The sequence below is a fragment of the Onychostoma macrolepis genome, chromosome 17, assembly GCF_012432095.1.
Source record: "Onychostoma macrolepis isolate SWU-2019 chromosome 17, ASM1243209v1, whole genome shotgun sequence".
Classification (NCBI taxonomy): domain Eukaryota; kingdom Metazoa; phylum Chordata; class Actinopteri; order Cypriniformes; family Cyprinidae; genus Onychostoma; species Onychostoma macrolepis.
The window spans coordinates 8,913,147-8,937,591 of NC_081171.1; the positions used below are offsets into that span (position 1 = coordinate 8,913,147).

A 24,445-nucleotide genomic window follows, 5' to 3' on the forward strand; every position below is an offset into this window, starting at 1 on the left:
AAATGCACAGTATGGGCATGATTAATGTGCTAAAGCTAACGTAAATCAACAGAAAATGCTAAGCCTGTATAAAGCAAGCGGTTAGAGAGGGGACATTTAATGATGTTGCGTTCTGTGAAAACAAAATGTTCCCCTGCATTACTGCAGCATGTAATCGAGCCCTCGCCTTCCTAAGCACAGGTGCATCATTGCCATCTGGTGGATGAAAAGCTTCATTACAACAGAATGGCGCATTCATTGCCATATGAACCAGCAAAGGATTCTGTTGCCATTGTGGAGCCATTCCATACACGGTTTACAGTTATACTGTGCACAAACAGTACAGTACAGAGTGATGTCTCTTTCATGCTGGGCTGTGAACATAAAAACCTACTCACGTTCACTTTTGGATGCTGTGCGGGAGAGATAAACGTAAAACACACACACACAAAGTTGTTCTATTCATGTATGAAATGAAGAACTGAATTCAAATGGTGTCGGGTATGTCTCTGTTTATAAAATACGACAGATACATCTTAAAGATGTGTATTTATGCACGTCGGCTAATCAGACGATCTAGCCTGTCTCCTGAAAATATGTGGAATTATGTTAAAGATGAACATATTTTCTTTGGATATCACAATAGGGCTTTTCACACTTGAAATAGCTCATATCCTGATTTACCATTCACACTGCTCATAATTTAGGCTACCCGAAGACGTTTATACGTTCATAACCGGGTTGCCACGTCTACGAAATAAAATCAGTCCAAATTGCTAAACAAAACTATCCCAAGCATGTTTTTGTTTCACCTTCGTAAGGGTGAAAATCAGTCAAAATCGCGTTCTGGAAAGATCACTTTAACCAGCACACTTCAAAAAGGAGAGTAAAAGTAGCCATATTGCGCGGTAAAACCGTGAACTTGGCAACCCTGATTCCTATATCGCGGGTTAACGTAACGTTCTCGCGACCCGTTTACACTATGGCTCTAGCATTGCTATTCCTCTTATTATTGCCGACTGTACTATCAAGTTTTCATTTCTGGGCTTTAAAGGTAAGAATATAACTCTCCTTCAACTTCAATTCAAATATTTCCCGTCGACATCTGACATTTTCCCCTTAAACTCTTAAGCAACTGAATGCGCTAATTAGCTTCTAGCCATGAAATTTTAAAAACCGCTCCAGCAGTTCACACTGTACTCCTTTGACCGTGTAAACACAGTGCTAACTCTGCTCCTTTGAATTTTCATAACCCCCGAGTAAAAAGCTTTAAGCCCATGAAACATACCTTTATCCAGGGTTAAAAGCTAGGCTTAGAACGATGATAACCCAGGGTTAAGCGCAGTGTGAAAAGCCCTTGCTTAGCTTAACGTTAAATGTAGGTTCTGAAAGCTTTAACAATATGAGGGCAGCTATAAAAAGTCGTGGAAAAATCATCTTTATGGTTTTCAACACTGATATTGGAGGAGGAGGAGGAGGGGGGGGGGTTTGCATGTTTCAAATTGTGTACGCTTTGACATTAAACCATTAAATGTGCATTAGTTTTTTTAGAGGAAAAATACATTTTCATATCTGTTAAGACCTGTGGTGTGTTCATAAACTAGTAGCCTTTTGTCTTTGGAAAACAATCCCAGACTTCTGTACCTTATGTGATTATCAAGCATGCTGACTGACATTTCACGCTAACGCAATGGACTTGAGCAACAAAAAGTGAAGATGATACAAACAAAAGACCAAACGATTTAGATGGATAAGATTTTATTCTTGGTTCAACAACATGTAAACATAACATGTAGGATACTCAACATAAAGGGAGGCTTTTTGTTCAAGACAACATTGAGATGAATGATGGAATTGTGACACAATTAATTTTGTAATTGATCATATAAATGCTTGTACACTAATTTTACGCAAACAAGACTATAACAAATAATAATAAAAAAAAGAACAAGAGAACACTGAGAACAAAAAAGTGAAAAGCCAAAAAAATTCAAATGGAAAATAACCAACCAACCAATCAAACAATGTCAAGAAAACAAAGACATTAACATGCACTGAAATATGGCAGAGATCTCATGTACATAAGAAAATGGATATTAGCAATGAGTAAGTGAAGAAATATTCTTGTATGGATCTTAAGTGATCTGTGTTCTAATCTTTTGGACATTCTCTTATGCTCATCAAAGCTGCATTATTTGATCACAAATACAGTAAAAACTATTAAATGAAACATTTTTGAATATTATTACAATTAAAAATAACTTTTTAAATATATTATTTCTGATCTGGAAAAACTGAATTTTCAGCATTCATTACATTAATATTGAAAACAGATGTGCTGCTCAATATTTTTGTGGAAACCATGATACATTTTTTTTTTCCTCCAGGATTCTTTGATGCATAGAAAATCAAAAATAACAGCACTTACTTATTTACTGTCACCTTTGATTAATTTACTGCATCCCTGCTGAATGAAAGTATTAAATTCTTAAAAAAAAAAAAAAAAAATTTTACTGAGCCCAAACTTTTGAATGCTGGTGTACATATATTACAACACATTTTTCATAATTACTTAATAGCTGCCCATATTTTTATTTTATTTTTAATGGTTTAAGGTCAAAACACATCAGATCAAATGCATAAAGTTCCATCTTGACTCAAAATACTGCAATGTAAATATTCCCTCTGTAAGTCGGTTCATAAAAATGTCACTAATTCATACAAACAAAGACTTGGCTGATCCTAGCATGACCAATGTGGCCAATAAGAATATTAATAAGCCAGTGGGCTCAACAGAGAGCTGACTGGGTGAGAGATGAGACAAGCAGGGTGAGAAAGATGGAGTGATGGCTCAGTGAGGTGGAGGTGGAACTACTGTTTGCATTCATGAGAAAGAACGGGCTCCTCGAGCTAGAGTTGTAAGAGGGTGTACCTTCGCATCCTCGCTCGATCTGACCGCTGCGGAACAAAGCGTCGTTTATGAGGTCGGGAAGGCGTCCATTCAGGTCCACAGATGCCAGGCAACCCTTAAAACCATCCCTAGAGGCCACAAGTTTCGGCAGGCTGTTATACATGTTGGGCCCCAATCCGGCGATGTAGAGGTCACCTGAGCAGAACGCAGATACAATGCCCAGGTAAACAAAGTAGTGATAAGACTGTGATTGGGGGCATGATTGAGAATATATGAATTATTACGTTACGTACCTTTAAGGTCCAGATTTTTAGCGCCATTGACGACTTGACTCACTGCCTTGGCATCCACTTTGAGTGTGTGGACGTTACTGTTGTCTCTAGTGATGACAACGTTATGCCACTGGTTGTCATGGAGAGCTCGGTCACTGTTGCCCTTGATTACATTGGGCCCGTTGCCAAGATCAAACACGTAATGTATGTACCTAAAAGACAGAAGAGTGAAGTCAGTTTACAGGGAGAGTTGAAAGGCCATATCATATTCCATTCTAACTTTTTAGAATTTGTATAAACATCGATTTGAGATATGCTCATTGTAGATAAATCGATTTTTAGTCTCCACTTCCCTTTTTTTTTTTTTTTTTTTTTATAACAAAGTAAACTTATATGAAATAGTCTCAGCTTATTTTGGCCAAGAACTTCCAACTTCGACAGGAACCACAATTTCTTTTTAGTTTTTATGCTTTTTACGAGGGGGTGGATACATCTTAAATGATACCAGAGATTGAACAATATCTTATCATCACTGATATGGTTCATTGATACGATTTTTTATGACTAAGTGCCTGATATACAGAAACCATTATTAATAATTGTTTAATTTTTGACCCAATAATAGCTACATCTTTTGACTACAACAACAGATGCATTGTGAATATTATTACAATTATTGTGATTTATGACATTATATTTATGTGAAATTACTGTGTGCTCTAAATGATTGTAAATGTACAGTATTTTAGCTTTGTTTTGAGCTGACTTATTTAAACAACACATTAAATGAGTTCCTTTTCCTGTGAATACTGTTTTAGCCTACTAAATTATGTAATTTGTCTGGCTTCAATATTAAAGAACCGATTATTGTGTTAAAAAAAAAAAGTGTAAATATCAGTCAAAAACGTTAGACAAACCAATTATCAGTCTATGTCAAGATGCCACAAAAACAAACAATTTTTTGGAATTTTTCATTCCAAAAATTCTTACAAAACAAGGCAGGATATATGGTTCAGCTTATAGACTTGTGGTTTACTTGCCTCAATTACTGTATACTGATAAGATTCAATCCCTAAAACGCCAAATGACATCGTTTAATCTAGTTCTTCTTCATAAGTGTTACCTAAAGCAGCTTGTTACGTGGTAAACACTTTTACCGGCAAGATAAAAAACAAAATAAAGTGGCAATTTCTTCAAAGGCTTACCCTTTCACCAGCTCTACAGCGATGAAATCACTTCCATCCCCGCTGTTGAAGAGTATGAATCCATCTGGAGAGGTTGTCTTGAACTGGAAGAAAAGGTGCATGGATGTGTAAGCCTGCAAGGTCGCTAGACTCAGGTAACTGCTCTTTGACTTGAACGTCACGGGGTCTGCGATGATGGAGCGCATGCCAAAGCGAGCGTTGAGCTCGCAGTAGTCAATATCACCATTCTTGCACAGGTCGATGTAGAGCATGCCATTGAACTTGAGGCTCTGCAGGTGACCGATGAAACTGGAGGGGATCATGGAGACGAAACGGCGCTCGGTCATCACGCCCGTCTCAACGTTGTGAAACTCTAACCGGGTGTGATCGCCCACCATCTGACCTACAAACCACAGCAGGTTGGAAAGGAAAACAAGAAAAAAGATGCTGCTATACTACACCCTCAAACAATATTACACTGCTGTACAGGCATAAAAATGCTACCATACACCAAAACCCTGAGTCAGACTCTCCAACTACTGGGTACACAGAGCGAGTTCTACATTATGTCAGCGTAGCAATAAACAAACCAAAAACATGTATCTTATTGCTGTGAAACTCTAAAGTAGTGTTGGAATGAGAACAACTCACGAAACATTGTAAATGATGTTTCCCACAATTTATCAAAACGACACAATCTGTGTCTAAATAACTAGAACTAGTAACTCAAAACTTTCACATACTTATTTCTGCAGTTTCCTGCAGCAAAATTGCTTTTTTAACACGCTTGAATCAGCTATAGCTTCTCAAATAAAAACGCATCAAGAATTGTGTTGTCTTTCAGGGTAGTACCTTCTGCTACGTCATCGTCAACCATTAGCTTGTAGCTTTTGCCCCTCCGGATCACGCGCACAGTATGCCATTCATTATCATTGAGTTTTTGTCCGGCATACAGTGTCTCTGGTCCTTTGCCTGAGAATGACGGTCATGAAACGTTAATGCCAACCTGAATAGTCTCTGACCAAACCTTTGCTTTCAATTAGAAAAAGTACAAAAAAAATTGTTGCTTTGAATTTGATGCTAACTAAATCAGGTTAAATTGATTCTTTTCTTTTTTTTCAAGTTGAGATGATTACCACACTAGAGAAAGCAGAGGTTTGGTGCAGATCTTTTTGAATATTACATAAAAACATAAGCTTTAACAAAAAAAAAAAAAAAAAACTAAATTGTTAGCTAATTTGTTAGCTAGTTTTGTTTCCTCTGTTTTTCACATGAATAACCACTTCAAAACATAATCCTGAGATTATAAAATGGCTTTTACTCATAAAAGGTCTTGATACACCACTCAAAAACAAAGTTCTCACAGTTGGTTTGATAATGTAAATTATACATAAATTAACTTTGGTTAACTTTAGTCACAGTTGTGTATATGAATCTGTAAGTTGGCAACACTCGCTCAACAAATAGCATGAGTTTGGGACGGGGCTGTATGCTTGTCCAAACCAATGGCAGAAAGGAGTGTAATATGGGAAACTTGTTTGAAAATTCAATCTTTTTGCAATTTCGTTTGGTAATACGAATGATGCAGAAATCAAATGCTTCACCTTTAAAGTCAGAATCGGAGTTAATTTACAAGAAAGCAATATATTCTTTATGATGCAATACTTTTGAGGAGTTAAGTAGTCACAGAGGAGAGCAGTGAGGTGTTTTGGATTCAGCTCAGAGAGTGCTATGAAATCACGCTCCACATCCCTCAAAATCTCTTGGCTCTTGGGAAATTGTGTTATGTACCTACCAGCATGCAGTTATCGGTAGTTCCTGAGAAAGAATATTACCTCTCTTCAGCACTGACATAAATGTGTTTTGACCGACATGAAGCACACAATCTGCCATCACTGACATTGTTCAGACAATTTATCATGTCTATTAGACCATTCCTACACCGATGCAAAAACAAAACCCAGTGCACTGTAACCTACTGAATATTTGCAACTTAGATTTGATTCTGAAAGGGTAACAATGTCCTTTTCAGAATTTCAAAACATAACAAAGCAGAACAACTATTAAAGGCCATACAAGCGATTATCGTATTTTGAAAGCATAAAAATCTCATCTCTGCTTACAAGGGTTACCCTAATGCACAAATCCACCAGCATCAACCACTTTCTGCACAAATTCCACTGCTGTATGCAGGTAATAATCTTAGAGCTTTTAAAAATGCAGGTCTCATAACAGGAGCTTAAGAACTAATAGCTCCGATAAGCACATCATTATAATTAGTGGCATTATATTAATCTGAGTGATGGAACGTGTGAACTGGTGCAGGTAAAGGGATGAGACTAATCTAGCATGATGTGAGTTTGCTACTTGATCAGAATGACTGATGGAGGCGTAGTTGTGGGTTACTGGTTTACTTGGTACATTTCCAGTAGGGCCAAGCTCTCTACATCACCAACACTCATCATTTGGCACAAACGCTTTTCATCTAAAGTAACTTACAGTGATTGTAAGAATAGCCACATGGAATCCAGCCTGCAACCTTTCTATTATCAGACCGCTGTAAGGATAGTATTTAAACAGTCACATTATAAACAACATACGAAAACACTCTAAAACACGCAACTATTGCATGCATATATCAAGATCCATAAGGCATGCAAGCCATTTTTTGTCATCATTCATACACATACAAAGCCAAAATAAGACAACTGCAATTAGACATTCTTACCTTGCAAAGTGGGAAAATCGGTTATTTCATAGTTATTCAGAGTGGTTTTATTTGTTTAAAAAAATAATAAAATAAAATATTTCTTTAAATATGTTATCACCATTATAGTTTAGGGGAGACCAGGTAAGGTTGTAACTTGGGGAGAGTTGTAATAACACCATTTCCACCTATCAGGGATAGGCTAGGAGTCCAATGATAATTTCATTATTTACCCACTTCCACCCTGATCTTATACAAATGGTTGTCAAGGCTGTAAATAGGTATATGCAGATTTTATAAATAAAAAACTGATTTTGATGTAAGAATTTTTTTTTTACCAAAACTATATTTTATGTAGTACTTCAACTGTTGCAGATAAAATCATATAACCTACATTAGAATAAATTGTAGATTATCAGGCAAAATGTGATGCATTTTTAAACTGCTAATTTCAAACCATAATGCTAATACAACTAAACATTGGATGACAGGGGTGTGGTAAGTTGTAACACATTTTAGCATTCCCTTACGTAGAACTGAGAACTTTTATGTTGTCTATATGGAGCTTTTTTCGGCAGCTCAAAGCCATAAAAAATGTGTGGTAAATTGTGCCCTATGCAGTTTCTGGATCCACCAAGTCTGCACTCTAGGGTTAAAAAAATTGGTTTGTCACCATCGTGACTCTGATTGAGAAATGCATACATAGTCACAATCTCACTCACAAATTTACACAGTTTTTTGTTAGATCTACATGTTCTTTACCTCAGTACACTGGAGTTGAGTGTTCAGTAAACATAAATACTGTGAAGGAGGTTTGTTCTAGTAGCCTAATTTACACACACACACACACTCTCCTGCATTGAACAGAAAGTGGATTGGAGATGTGGTCATTCATTGAAAGTACGACATTGTTTAGTGTTGTTCTTGTAGATTGTTTCAATAAACCTGTTTTTGAAGCAAACTTTATAAGGTGACTCTTACAACAAATACAAGGCAATCCGTGTATTTGACATCAATTTATAAGAAATTCTTGCAAAGGTTTGAATTGGTGCCTTCTGTAGTGAACAAATGTGGGTACTTTGTATAAAATTTTGAGCACTCTAGCTCGAAAATTCAGCGAGTTACAGATGTTGAAACAAAAAGTGTTACAAACATACCCGGTCTCCCCCTATATCAATCAAAACATTGTCATTGAGAGAATTCAAGACCTATTTTTGAGTAAAAGCAGTGTTTTTGCCAAAACTGTACAAATGTTTTCTTTACTAATAGTATAATAGTTCAAAAAAGTTAAGTACTACTGTAAATAAAATGGCATAGTATTGAACAAAGACATTTCTGTATTTCTTAGAAGGAAAATTCCAAGAACTTCAGGTAACAACTGAACTGAATGTACGTCTTTAGCATCATTTTTGTTTTAAGAATTGTGTATTACGCCATACATTACTGAGCTTAAAATTAATTCCAGTAGTTGACTTAAAATACAACCAACCCAGCAAACGTATAAACCAACAACCAGAAACATGACAAAACCTTATTGCATCATATCATAAGAATATGCAGAAATTAGATGTAACATTAGTGATTTTACGTTCTCTGTATGCAAATGTATTACAATTTATTTTTAGGAAAAAAGGTTGATATGTGGTGACTTTAAACGCTGTATAAACTGTAGTTACTGCAACATGAAAAGATGGCAAATCTGTCTCTAAATACATTAATTTAACATCACGTATTTCTGCATGCAGATTAATATTTCATATTAATGCATGCACTACTTTAAACTTAAATACTGCATTCCTTACTAGAGGCAGTAAAAACAAAGTAGTTTAAAAGATACCATCAACTTTTAAGTACAAATTAAGACCTTTCTATAAAAGATGCTGATAGGGTAGGAAATAGATTGACATGACAGCTAAATTACTGGCCATCAAAAACAAGCCATGATTATTAAGTCACCACCAGTTATAATCGTGGTAATCGTGATTGGAGAGATGCATCAACTGACCCTTTCATTAGACGCAAACTCTCCTTGACTAAATGGAGGAAAAGGCACAAGACTTAAGACATTCTTTTCAACAAGAGAATCATTAGGAGCAAAATGAAACTTGAGTGTTAACTTACTGGAGTTACAGTTTATCCTGATACAGTCTAGATGGGGGAAAATAAGTGACAGATGAAATTGCATCCTTCAAGGTTACAGCTGCAGACATCCAAAAACAATAATTCCACCCTTCCGGGGACGTCCACATGCAAAGAGGCGGCCATTTTTTTATTATTATTAATGAAAGCATTATAATTGAATGAAAATACTGAGCACAAAGTCACTGGATTATCTGCAACTGTCAAAGAATTAGAGATAATGTCTATGAATAAAATACTTTTTATGATTATTTTGCTGCTAACAACAAATAATTGCCTTATAAGCAGTGTTTATTTTATAAAATTATAAAATGGCCACTTGGAGCTCACCAACCACAAAGACTATTCAACCCAGAGCGTTATTTTAGTTTATTAAAATTATGCTTTTAATTCTCAGACCTATCTGAGGTCCTGCCCCATAGAAATCACACCAGCTCATTAGCTAAATATGCTTTAATAGCTTAAATACATTTAGCAAGAAGTTGGTGTTAGGGCATTTTTCTTGAATACTGATCTGGAAAATAAGAATTTCAAGCTCGCCTTCTCATTTTGATGGCATCATGCTCTGGGTTGGGCTCTGTGTGGCTGGATTTACCATGTGTCGTCAACCGCAACAGAAAAGTGGGAGCAAACAGCCTCGATCCAATAAGCACCAGCACCATGCAGTGGCCTCTGTACCTCCAGCTAGATCTTCCTGAGATCTGACCACTCAAATGAGCCCTTAATATACTACAATCTCTAACATATTAATAATTGTTTGTAAATGTATAGTTGTAGAGGTCTGCTTTGTCCTAAAAGTAAAATAACCTTGTATTTTGGAAGTTAGGGCAGTCCTGAGCGTACGTCTAATGATATACATATGCATTCGGTTGTGTTTTATGGCTGACAGACTGTCAAATCATTCCAGATGATTTCCCTGTGTATGCAGTCATAAGACATTCTTGTCTCTTTCAGTATGTTTACAGTGTGTGGGCTATGTTTGTCTCTACTATGGTTGAGCTGTCACAGGCAATCAGTCCTACTGTCAAACCTTAGGCTGTTTCCTGCAGTGAGGTGTGAGTTGTGTCATTTCCTTTAGTGATGACACTGTGACTTAATGACCAGTTATGGTCTCTCATCTCTCGTGTAAAGGTAATGGTGTCGGATCGAGGATTGAGAGGTGCTACCAGCTGCAGGTGAAGCTGAGAGCTCTGTTCTCGGGCTGTTTGCCGACCGGGCCGCAGGCTAAGGGCCTTTGAAGGGGTGAATACCATCTTTTGACAAAGCATGGAGAATGTGTGTCAGAGAACTGGACAGGGAGGGAGAGGTGACGGTGGTTAAAAGGAAGTGATGTAACAGAAAGGAAATACCAAACCAAAGCACAAATGTGGTACGAATGGAACCAACTGAGACAGAACATGAGGTTTGTCAGAAAAGAGTTACTGAAGACATTGTCAAGTAGAAAAGATGACAGGAATTAGTGTTAAGTTGACAATCAGAAAGTCACAACACTTGGATTGCAATCATAAAAAGGAATTATCCATCATTTCAAAAGTCGACATTAAATAAAAAATGCTATGCTGTTTATGCAGTGTTGTGACTGTCTCAAAGGAGTTTTTGTCTTCGCTATGACAATGATCGTGGTTAATATATTAAAAAAAAAGCACCAAACATTGTGTCCGTTAGGCCTGGGCAGTATGGTGGTACTATATATGCGACAGCTATTTAGAAATTTTGCAATAACTTTATACCGCAATAGACACATCCGCTATGAAATAAGTGGGCAAGACTGCTGTAAGTTATTTACAGTTGAGAGAAATGGAGAAATTTGTAGTAGCATGTCCCAAAAGATGCAAAATAATATAAAATTGTAGAGATTAATTGTTTATGGCTAAATCAATAAAGAATTCAAATGATGTGCAATTATAATGTGAGCTTATTTAAAGAGGTCATATGATGATGCTAAAAATAACATTTTGTGTATTTGGTGTAATGCAACGTGTTTACGCGGTTTAAGGTTCAAAAAACACATTTTCTATATACACTGTAAAAAAAAAAAGTCGAGCCAACTTAAAATTAAGGCAACCAGCTTCAGCAGATTTTTGAATTTTCTCAACTTGTCGTTTTAAGTTTATACAACAAAAATTTGAGAATCTCCCACAAAAATTAGTTGAGCAAACTTTCTTTTTTTTTTTTTTACAGTGTACCGTACATTATTGCTGCTCCTCTCTACCCCACCTTTCTGAAACGCATCGATTTTTACAAAGCTCATCGAGCTGAAAAGCGTGGTGTGCTCTGATTGGCCAGTTATCTAGTGTGTTGTGATTGGCCGAATACCTCAAGCATGTGACAGAAATGTTACGCCCCTTATCATATTTGGAAACAGACAGACTCTCCCCAACATGGCGGTGGCGGCAACAATACAACAGCGAGAATAAAAGTTACGCCTCAAGTTACGGTGTTATGCAAATCTTCCAACACAGTGACATAGATTTGTGGGGGCATGTTTAAATGAAGCATTTTGGGAAGGCGTGGTTGTCTTAACTTTAATCTTTGCGACTTTACGAATCTTATCTATGCACAAACAGCTTGTAACACTCCAAAGAGAATGGAAAACATGAAATCATGTCATATGACCCCTTTAATCAGAATTTAGAGTTGAAAGTATGTGTTATATGTATATATATATTCATATTCTAATTTCATTAGATTTCATTACAATATTTCATGTTTTTACCTGAATTATGCAGCTAATGCTCCTCATACTCCTTCGGTTGTTATAAACAAACTTATCTTTTGATTTGCATCCATGAAGTTCAGAATAAAATTACTCATTTTTGAATTTTCCATATATATATATATATATATAACTATATTGTGATATATAATATTATATTACTTGTACAGTGATATAATATCATACCACCCATTCCTAACATCAATTAGTAGCCAAAATTTGAATTTACCGTCAATTACTTTAAGAAAACAATCAATTCAAACTGAACTCAATCAAATGTCTGGTGAACCATGCAAATTAAGAAAAACAATAAAACAACATCTTAATATATCTTATTAATGAATGTAATGATGATGGAGGCAGGGGAGGGTGGGTCTGGAATGATGGACAGATAGGAAGAAAGAGAAAAGGAAGAAGCACTGCATCCTGGAGGAGGGGGTTTTATACAATACCTAAGTTGACCGTGAGTTTGACGCGACTGCCATCCAGCTCTAGCCGAAGAGTATCGGCGGAGTCGCGTGAGGTGGTGGCCACGAGCAGGCCGTATGCCCGCTGAGACATGAAGCGAAGGGACACGTCCTCCGCTTCAGTGTGCATCACAGTAGGCATCACCACTTTCATGTACATGCTCCCGTCATAGCTCAAGATGGACGCCTCTGTGGACAAAAGAACACAAGTTATAACAAAAAAAAAAACTTTGCTTATTAAAATAATGCATTTTTTGGACTTTCAGTTTAGGAAATGTCAAATTATATCCCTAAACACAACATTACAACACAACATAAACCAACAGTCTGCACGTTCAAGATGATGGCCTGCAAAAATTTAAATCATCTTCTTGAGGAAATGCAGGACTAAAACAAAGCACACTGAGTTAACACAATCTGCACTAGCCTCCCACAAGTTTCTATTAACTGGCTCAACGGGTAAATTAACAGATCTCTCCTGCCATGGGAAATATTGAAGGCATCTGCACTTTTCAGCAAGCTGCCACACAGACGGCCAGTCAGGCACACTGCTAGGACGGGACTGATGGATGTAGCGATGCCCTTTCTCCCCAGCCTCAGCCTCTGACTGTCATTCAACACACTGCTGGCTGGAAAACACTCCATATGAAAGTATTAGAAAAGCCAGCCGGGCATAAAATGTCTGTTTTGACTCTACGGCAAAGACGTGCAGGTGAAAGACAGACATAAATCACAGCTAGGCTGCATTGTCTGGGCAGGGTTTTTATAGAAGAAATTAATGAGGCCACATAAAATCTCACTTCAAGCTAAACATTTTTGAAAAAAACTTCTGCAGCACAAGATATTTATCTTTTGTTACAATATTCAATGAAGGTGAAAATAAATTTTCTTCAGGCAGATAAAATAATATAATACTACCATTCAGATATTTCTTCTTAATAGAAATTCATGCTTTTATTCAGCAAAGGCACATTAAACTGATAAAAAGTGACAGTAAAGACTTTTAATAATGCTACAATAGAGTTCTCTTTCCAATAAACGCTGTTCAATCTCATCTCAAAGAATCCTGAAAAAAAATTGTATCATGTTTCAACAGAAATATTAAGCAGCATAACATTTCTTGATCACCAAATCAACATATTAGAAGGATCATGTGACACTGAAAACTGGAGTAATGATGCTGACATTTTAGCTTTGCCATCACAGGAATAAATTACATATTTAAAATATGAAAAAGTAAGAGTTTAAGTAAAAAAAATAAATAAATTATATTTCACAATATTAGTTTTTATTGTATTTTTGATCAAATAAATGCATCCTTGAGTATAAGAGACTTTTTAAATAAGGTTGTGTGACAGACATGATCGATTGTATAATACTAATATAATAACTAATACTACTAATATTTCACAATATTAGTTTTTACTGTATTTTTGATCAAATAAATGCATCCTTGTTGAGTATAAGAGACTTCTTTCAAAAACATTAAAACAGTATTTGTAAAAATATAACAAAAAATAAAATGAAATCGCAGACATTCATATACAGACAAGATTAGATTTCTCAGCAAAGGGTCTGAAATGAAAACTGGGCAATCTGAACTATCAATTGTCTTTTGATAGTTGTGTGACAAAACACAAACACTTAAAGAGGGGCACAAAAAGCACCTGTTTTATAGAATTACCCATCAACCTCTAGAGGATTGTTTGGATTTTTATTTTTAAGTGTACAAAAGTTCTATTGAACAAATATATACTTATAACTACTCTAAACACCAGATAATCTGTCATTTCACTGTGCAGCCAAAATCATGGTGCGTCTGGTGTTGTTTGATTGATTGAATTGTATTGACTGAATTTTAAATGTTCCTCACAATATTAAAACTAAACCTATGACCTTCATCTAATAATGGAGAAATTTTGCGTGGCTCAATTACAGTATTTGCTCACAATAATTCTGTCTCAGATAACTTTCTTCAAAATGCATATAGTAGACTTCATTAAATCATAAAACGTAAATACATTGATCACACATTTCAAGAGAAGATCAACAACAGATGCTCATTTAATCCTGAGCTGTGAAAACTCCATCCTGAACACATGCATCCTAAATATCGATGTATAGAAACCGCTGACAAACTCTACAATTACACAGTGATCAATATGTTATTATGTGCGATTAGTTGCTTTTCAATCCTCCCTGGGGCCCCCGCCAATTTTAATTTTACACCCGGCATACTAAGTAGAGAGTGGGAGAGAGAAATCGAGGTCGAGCTGCCATCAGTGAAGACAGCGAGAAGAGAAACAGATAAGTGGGACTAACCTCTAGACAGTATCTGACGATTAACTCTGAGTGAAAGCAAATCAAAATGATTTTGTATCAACGTAATTGAGCAGCGGGCTGATGCGAGTGGACAGAAACACGCCGTGGATGATGTGACGAGAGTGACGGGGGAATAAGCCACCAGAGATCTTCACAGGGTGGCAGTGTTTCTCAATAAGGGGCCGATGTTACACAACAGCATCCGGCAGCCATCTTGAGAGACTCACTTATGAGATTTGATACACTGCTGTTTCCTCTCAAAGCATCTCATAAATCTGTCTCAAAACACATGAGGGCACTCATTCACTGTATTTACCTGTAAAACGTGACCGTCTTTCTCTTTTTCGATTTGTAGGCCGGGATAATTAATGCAGATCATGTGGCTGTGTAAAAATGCGGTGCACATCTGACATTTCAGAATATTAATTAAGCCCTGCTTTTGTTTTCCTATGTAAATAATGAACACAGAACTTATTCAATCACATGCCCGAATGAAACACGGTTCATGAAAGTCAAATGAGCTGCAAAAAGCATTACTCATGGGAGAGGCTAATTCAATAAATAAAGGGCTTTAACTGACATTCCATCTGACTAATTGATGACTGAATAGATGGAATGTTTAATCAGATTTTTTTTTTTTTTTTTCTTTTTTGGATATGTATCATCTTTCACAAACAGATCTTTCATGCATTTATGCATTTGAGCATTCATGCACATTCAAGGGGATATGCAAGTCAGATTTCAAGCAGTGTCCTGCAGTGTGACATGCTATACTCCAGCTGAAAACATTTTGGTAATTATTTTGTGATTTATTATGTAGTCTGTTTTTACTTCATATTTTTTGAGAGCCAAAAAAATCACTTGTTACACTGCAGGACTATTTATTGTAAGTGAACTGGAGAAAAACAAAACGTAAAATATGCAGCATGTAAAAAACAAAACAAAAAAACAAACACATTATTGCACACAAATAATTTATAAACATACATAAGTGTCTACTTAAGAGGTCCAAAAGGACTCTTGCCAAACATGCATACATAAGGTGTATGGTTTACTTTGAAACCATTTTCAATCAGAAATTGCTAGTACATTTGACAAATAATTGCAAAGAAATGTATAGTAATATGCATCAAAAGAAATACTAGAAAGAAAAATAGTATTTTCTTGCACCTGTTCTATTTCTATTTTAAGTCATTTTTTAATTTCTATTATTTTCTATTTATATTAACTATGAAAAATCTTTTTTTTTACAGAAATATAATATAAAAAATAATGGACCCTGTGTGAATGCATTTGTGTGAGCACAGTTATTTATTTATTTTCATCAAGTTACAGGCCTTGCTTGAGGCACCGGTAACACATTTGTGTCATAACATTTCGATTAACCCAGATGGGCTAGCGCTCTGGAATACAAATGTATTGATTTAGCTTCTAATATTGAGTGAGCGCAGGCTGCTTAATTAAGGTGTATCTGTGATATGATCTATCATCATCATCTGTGCGGCACAGAGGGATCAGACTGACCTGTACTGAGCTCTGTCTCAATGACATAATGAGAGAAACATCAGGCATAAAAGGCAATCAATGTTCATTAAATTGTCAGTCTTCCTGCTGCTCACCGGCAGACGACAAACTCTAAACTGAAGATGACAAGGACATTAATGCAGACAGCAATTCAACCTTCAATCTCTCCTGTGAGATAGAGACGTGCAGAGACCGTTTGGTAAGCAGTGCCTCAAAACAGAGCAGCTGTTGCCACTGTCTTTAGTCCAGTTAGACTCTTAACCTTCATCAGCTCCTGTGGTGCCACATGCTGGAAATTAAGATGGCAAGACAGAGATTTTTGATAGGTCTGCTGTTGCAGTGAAGAGTCCAACTGCCCAGTTTAGATTTTAGGTAATTCCTGATGACATTTCTTCAACCATTGTATGAGTATGAAAGATAATTATGATAATAATATAGCCAATTCAGGTGTACTAAAGAAAATAGTTGCAAAAATTAAAATTTCTCAGGCCATCCAAGATGTAGATGAGTTTGTTTCTTTATTTAGCATTACATCACTTGCTGACCAATGGATCCTCTGCAGTGAATGGGTGCCGTCAGAACGTTTGTAAGAAACAAATCCATCATAAAGACGCTCTTAACGTCAAACCATTGCTTCTGGCTAAAATACAAGTCCTTTATCCGCAATATAGCAGTCTTTAGTGAAAAAGTTGTCTCGTCTGAATCTGGAGAGAAATATGCTCAGATCAAGCACTGTTCATGAGCAAAAACAGTTATAGAGGACAACAAGAGATAGACTTTTCACTGGAGGAAGCATTATTATGGATTATGGACTTGTATTTTAGCCAGAAGCAACAATGTGTGAGTAATAATTCATGGACTGGAGTCATGTGGATTACTTGCGGATTATAGTGATGTTTTTAATCAGCTGTTTGGACTCTCAGTCTGACGGAGTAAGTGATGTAATATAAATTTCTCATCAACATCTTGGATGGCCTGAGTGTGAGAATTTTCAGCAAATTTTCATTTTTCATTCAACTATTCCTTTAATGAATGTTAACTAATAATCAGAATAATATAGTGTTACAACAAATTTGGTTTGGTAGTACCTAAGACAAAAAACACATTGACCAATACAGAAACTTTTTTTTTTTTTATGGGAAACATAGCTGTCCTGATCGCAGGAAGTGACGCACCTCACCCTAATATTCTCTGCTTCTGTGGATGAAACAATGACGTGAAAACTGAATTAAAACCTTCCAAGCCAAATCATTCAGGAAATTGTTCAGTGCATGTTTGTAATTAAACAGACTTGCAGGTGGTCACACCCACACAAATGGACACATACGCATGTTAAATAATGTGTCACAGGTGTGCGTTCTATTGTGTAGAGAAGCAAATACCCAGATGATGCTAATTGCAGTCTCTAACAAGAGCGAGAGAGACGACGTGATTTTGGGTCACTGCCATAATCACACAGTATACATGAAACAGGGTCACTTTCAATGAGCATTATTTTGTCATAAGGGAGAAAATGAAGGTTTTTCACAGCACAACTGCTCAACAATCATAAACCATCATAAATCTAAAAGCACATCAGGCCTAAATGTGACTATAATGACTTACAGACCATTTATTTGAAGCAGTGTTATTTTACATAAGATGATTTGCCTGAAATGTCATATAGAGGGGTTTGCAAATGTATTTTTAAGTCGGAATAACAAGATGAATCTATTATCTCACTTAAATTAGGAAATACTGTATAATGCTTAACATTTAAATCTAATTCATATTAGAAATTAAGCGCACGATTATGCACAGCACCAAACAGGACAAATATCCAGAAAACAGCATCTGTCCTTAAAATGTCCTCTATCAACCTTGGTTTACAAATCATAAGATAATTTAATGTTTCCTTCATGTGCCACTAGATGGCAGCAGATGCCTTATGATGACAATGCATGTAAAATCATTATGTTGCAGTGTTTTTTTAAACGTTTGCACAACAATGAATGTCAACCAACATTAAATACAGGTCATTAAAATCACTTCTGCATGGACATGGTACACAATGAACAATTTTAAAGAACCTGTGAATAAACAATGTTCAAGTTTATTATGCAATGCATCCTTCAAAACCACTTAAAAGTGTAAATCAGTTCTCACGCTCTGGTCCATTCTAAAAGATGGCTGGTGTGGGCACAGGACTGGCTTATAGTGAAACCCTAAAGGGGGGTTTCTGACACCCGCAGTTGCCATAAATAGCAGATCGTAGCTATACTGCAGCAACAATTTGAATAATTTAGAGCCACCCTTAAAAAAGAGAAGAGGTGGACCAAATACAGTAGGCACATCCTCCTCCACGTGCTGCCTCTCTGCTCCTCCCAACGCAGACACAAAAGGATTTACTCTGTTCTGTTTCAGCGCCGATTGTGGAAGCAGCTTGCAGACCACTCTCGTCTGCACTCATTTAGCTTCAGAGCTGGATTAGAAACAGTTCAATAACTCTCCTGCCACTGAAAATAAACTGTTTTCAACCGCAGAGCCGCACCGCTTACAGCAAACCCACAAGCCCTCCATGAATCCCTCTCTTCTTGGGTTTCTTATTTTATTGTAGACAGCAGAGAATAGCAAGGAGAAGACCAAATACAAATCACAGATCTCTTTAATATTTATTATTCCTCCCAATTAAATGGAGAGCTAATGGAGATTTTAATTTAAATACAATGTACCACATACTTTTCTCCTTGGGAAAACCCCTGAATTCTCACCTGTCACTAGAATTTTGGAAGAGATTTCAATGTCACAAACTCAAAGTCTGCAATCAAAAAGTGAGAGATTTCAATATGAATGCAAACAATTTCATACATACACACAAGAAAGGGGGAGCGGGGGTTGGATTTCATAGGTTATATTTATCCTAGAATGACTTGCATGGGCATCACAGCTGTGCATTACGGGCACATATGCTAACCGCTATGCTAGTTCCCATATTTCTTGTCTTTCTCTTGCTCACTCTCTCTCTATGCTTCCCTACTGTGCTCTCCTTCCTTGCCCTTTCATGGCTCATTTATATTTTTCAAAGGGAAGAAAGCAGGAAGGGTGGTGACTAGGGCTGACAAAACAGTCGATTTCGGCCTCCAACGATTATGAAAATACAATAATCGAGATGAAACGATTATTGCGCTCCATTCCACCCCCTTTCCAGCGGTGCGATTTCGTTCCTCCATTAAAGCCCAATTGCAAATCAGTAAAATCATGTAACGTGACTTTTGCAAAATGGGACGTGCTTGATTTATTAAAGTTGATTAGCTTTATTCATGTTTTAAAAGCGCGAGAGAACTTGCGCTGCTGCTCAGGAGGATTTCTGTGATGCGCTCAGAGACGGAGCAGAGCATGGACATGTAAAGTCATCTTTTAGCTGAACATATGCACCTAAACAGTCAAATACACGCAAAAATGTCTGAAAATGCGGCGCTTAGTCATTATTCATGTAAACCTTTGTCAGTCTATGGTCATGTAATAAATGAACGTAAAGAGTTGAGAATGAAAATACGCGTGTAACAATAAATTGGATCTGTGCGGCTCTTAAAGTGACAGCGGGCTATATTCCTGCTGCGACTGTGTGCTTAATATTAACCAAACAACAAAAGACAAATTCAGAATCACACACTGCTCGAGTGAAAGACTTTTGTAGCTTTCATAAGAAACAAAGAAAGTTTAATTCTTACAGTGAAGACTATGCTGTTTTATTTTACATTTGATTATTCATTTCTGTAGTAGGCTGTTAACTGCTTGAGACTTGCATTAAAAAACAAAAAACAAAACTTAAAGCACAGTTTGTTTCATTTGTATATTTTTTTCTATTGTATTTGTCCTTTGCGTTTTTATTACTGACTTTTAATTATGTTCAATAATTTTGAGGACTTTTTGTTTGTTACTAATAATTACCTAGTACTCTGCTGTGTTATTGAGAATTGTGAAATTTCACTGGCTCTACAATCTAGATGTCATAGCAACCTTATTTACAGGAAGTATATTTTATATGTATCACTATCTTTAAATAAATCACTCATATAAAGCTTTGGTCATATGGCCCACTCATAATCGTGTTAAATAATCGTGATTACAATATTGACCAAAATAATCGTGATTATGATTTTTGCCATAATCGAGCAGCCCTAGTGGTGACTGGCATAGATGACTACAGAAACAACGATGTAACAGTCTGGTTTCATCTGATGAAGGTCGTCGACTCACAATATTTCATAAAGGTTTTTGAGACTGCCAACACCTGCGATCTGAAAAATTCAGCAGGTCTGTGAGTGACTACTAAGAGCATGTTAGGTGGATAACCGTAGGCCGTCACCTCTTGCTCCTCTAACCAGCTGTGACGGAGGGGCAGACAGAGACCTCGGCTCCTGAGTGCCTCCATGCATGGAGAGGAGGGAGAGAAAAAAGCCACATTGATGTAAAATGAGATACTATGGGATGTGAATGCTCAATGATGACTAATTTACTTGGTGTCAGCTTGAATTTTCGGTGTGATAAAACACTATTTAAATGCTCAGTACTATTCAGAGAACTGAGAGCTTATACATAATCAAAAGTCTGTCTATGTGACATTATCAGCATAAAGTGTGCTCCACGATGCAGCATTTTCTGAAAAAGAACTACAAGAAAGGATTTCTGACCAACATGTAAAGAGACCAACCATAGTTTGTTTCTTTTAAGTTTGTGAACTAAAAGTGGAAAAAAACACTGATCAAAAAAAAATAAATACTAGTTTATAACTGGCAATTGTGAGATATAAACGTGAGATATAAAAAAAGTTATCTAAAAGTACCTTTTTTATTCCATGACCAAAAAAAAAAACAAGAATTAGAAAAGTCAGAACACTTTTCTCTGACTTGTGAGACTGTCTGAATAATAATAATAAAAAAAATAATAAAAATATATATTATATATATATATATATATATATATATATATATATTCATTCATTCCTTTGGCTGTTCACTTCCTGTAGTAAATTAAAGATGCAGATATTCTGTTCCACAGACTGCTCATTTCAATAATTATTCAAGTCTGCATGACAGATAAGTGCTCAGAGACAAATGAAAAACAAAAAAGGACTTTGGAAAGAAACATGCTTCCGTTTTCTCTGAATAATGAAAGAAAGTAATGTTCCTGCCACAACAGAAAAATAATAAGTTGCTTTCACATTCTTCTGTGCTCATGTATTGTCCTAACTCACAGACTCAACGAGTCAAAAACAAAAGTATTATCTTACTAAGAGCACTGCGATTAGCTCAGAGCTACAGAAATTAATGTTACTCCACCACACTACTAATACACAAGATGGCAGACTGAGATAAAGTGAATAAATGAATTCAATTTTGTTTTTTTGAGTTTCTACTCTGATGAGTGTTTATGTATTTATAAACCCATTGTCTGTTTGTACAGCTTGTACAGTACAGGTATATCCAGTGCTAATGCATTAGCAGAAAAAAAATGTTCATTTTCAGCCTAAAATGATAAAAGGTACAATATTGTATAGCCTACCTATCTGATGGTCTTTGTTAAAGTGAAAATGGCCAGAGTAGGCTCATGACAGACTTTATTTTAAGATATTTAGTGATTCTAATTAATTCATTCCAGCTCACCATTTTGATTAGTCATGAACTCTGAGAAATGAGTTTTAATCCTGATCAGTACCAGAGGAGTTCATTGAAATCTTCTGAATAATTCATCAAAATGCTTTTAAAACCTGAAATGGCTTCTGAACCCTTGATTTAAATCATCATATTAAATATCCAGGTCTGATTATAAAATGTTGCCCATTGCAAAAAAACACTTCAGAACCTAATGAGCTTTATCAATAGTTTGATTAAGGAGATTCATATGACTCCATCACACATTGTGGGTCAGCTGTTGCAATGCATTATGGGATTGTCTTTTCAGTGAGGGATGCATGCTATGCCGCCTACCTTTTAAAACAGCCTTTCACTGACATTATAAGCAGACTTAAACAGCTATGAATATGACCCATATACTGTAAATCAGGAATATATTCTAACAAAGACAGAATGGAAGAATAGAGTGAGAAAGGGAAAATAGAGAGTGAGAGAGAATGTGGAAACTAGAGACATATCCAATATCCACAACTGTCAAGCAAAGCAATGCTATCTCCCATTTCCTCAGGCAGCGGCGGAGACCACCTCTCCCCTTTCGTGATGGAATGGCATGTTTTGTACCCTCATGTTGAACACTTTCTATTGATGGGGTCTGATATGTCAACACACTGATGCATCTCGTAAAGGAACAAATCATTTTTACCCGGTTCTAAATAAAGAGCTACACAACGGCAGACACAAAGTTCCCTTTCACTTCCGTCTGGATGAGCTTGTGTACCGTGGCCAAATGAATGCTGTTGTTAGTGCTTCACTGATTGGCTATTCAGCATGATTAGAGACTTTTCAAAGAGAGGTGAATGATAGGGAGGGAAAATCTGCAGAATATGAGCTGATTTCCTGAAGCTATGAAATCAGGCAGATTGCTGGGGATGGAGAGGAAGGGATGAGGGAAGATAACAAGGCCTCGGGACCATGGGGGCGGAACATTTTGACCGACTGCTGTGAAATCTTATACTGGCGTGTTTACCCCTAAGACCTGACATTAGTGTCGATCCATACCCTCAATCCATGAAGTCTGAACATGTGGATATGTGCGTGTGGACTCGTATCCATGTATTAGTGACGGGCACGAGTACACTAAAATGACCACAGCGATCAAAATATAAATAAAGAAATAAGAAATAATACATTTGTCATTTTATATATTTATTTTTTAATATAAAATCTTTTTTTAAATAATAAACAAATAATTTAATAAATAATTACTTTTTAAACACTTTATATAACTGAATTTAATATTTTTATATTTTTATATTTAAATACAATAAAAGTGTTTTTTGTGAGATTAATTAAAAGAATCAGTTCACACACACAAAAGACACAAAATAAAAAAACTAAAATCAAACCACCACGAATAAACTTTTATTTTACAACTATTTTTAACTTGATATATCATTAAAAATGCAACACAAAAAATGCAAAGAATACCAGACCCTGAAAAAAAAAAACATTATGGAACAGTCAAAGACGTCTATCTGAGATTTTTTTAAATGTTAACAAAAAAAATAAAATAAAAAACAAAAAAACAAACAGACTAACATAATTCACGTCTATCTCAATGCCACATTGAACATTTTTCTGTCTGCAAGCAATCAAAATAAAACATGTATGTGTCTGCATTTTTGTTCGTGGATAAACGTTTGTAACTGCATGAATAAATTGCACGGATCTAGATCTTTTTATATTCTGTGTTTTGTCTTATGAATTTTGCCATGAAATGCTATACTCCAATCATTGTGCATTTTACAAAGGTTCCTCCCCCTCATCATCTCTCCAAAGAGAATGAAACAGAGAGACAGAGAGAGAAATGAAGGCAATCAAAAGAAAAGACAACCTGAGGAAAGAGTAAAATCACTGACATAATTACCCAGATTAGGCTGGAAAGAGTAATTGCAAGATAAACCCTCACGGATGTCATCTCTATGTGCTCTTTGTGGCTTAATCAGGGACACTACAGTATCAAATCAATATATGCTAAAAGCCTTCGGCGGTAAAACAGGAAAGCTACCAAGGGAACCTGCAGTTTGTGTTATAAAGTTTTACACTGATCACCCAGGCCTCTGTGTCACATGGGCTATACTACGGACAAGCCTCGGAGAAATATAGTATTGACAAAGAAGATAGAAAAAAAATCCCCAGAATGTGAGTAAACTCAGTTGTGATTATATTTGAGTGTTGTTAAGGGACCGTAGCCCTAGCATTCAGTGCACTCTCAGGTGATTTAAGGGCCATGGCTGTAGGGTCCACTTTGGCTCTCTGAGGCCCCCAGGCCGGCATAGATGACCTTCACACTGCTTGAATCAATAGCAATTAACTTGAGCACTATAGCCAGTGGTGCTTAGTAAAAAAAAAACAACAAAAAAGTTCCCAGTACAACTCAGCCTGTTTGCAAACACAAAGTTTAGACACAATCCGCATGGCAAACCATGCATATGAACAAAATATCTGAGCCAATTATCAACATATCAGCTCATCCCACAATCATCCGATCTCGTTATTTAATTTAGCATTACTGAGGCATGACCTGTCGAGGTACTTTTGTAATGATC

General features: G+C 36.3%; 1 protein-coding gene across 45 annotated transcripts in view; it reads right to left on the reverse strand.

Annotated features, from left to right (window-relative positions):
- The window catches only part of nrxn3a (neurexin 3a), a 295,029-nt gene that overhangs the window by 185,637 nt on the left and 84,947 nt on the right, over positions 1-24,445 (reverse strand). For 19 of the 45 annotated variants that reach the window (XR_009266732.1, XM_058749460.1, XM_058749457.1 and 16 more), the window contains 6 exons: positions 12,361-12,564; positions 9,175-9,201; positions 5,199-5,318; positions 4,368-4,749; positions 3,184-3,374; positions 2,912-3,085 (listed from right to left, as the gene is read on the reverse strand). Coding sequence is in view for 42 of the 45 variants with exons in the window: in XM_058749460.1 (XP_058605443.1) it covers positions 2,912-3,085; positions 3,184-3,374; positions 4,368-4,749; positions 5,199-5,318; positions 9,175-9,201; positions 12,361-12,564 (1,098 nt within the window). In the remaining 3 variants the exon portion in view is untranslated. Of the gene's footprint in view, positions 1-377; positions 393-2,911; positions 3,086-3,183; positions 3,375-4,367; positions 4,750-5,198; positions 5,319-9,174; positions 9,202-12,360; positions 12,565-24,445 lie in introns of all 45 variants that reach the window. The other 26 variants (XR_009266731.1, XR_009266730.1, XM_058749467.1 and 23 more) reach the window with 3 other exon arrangements.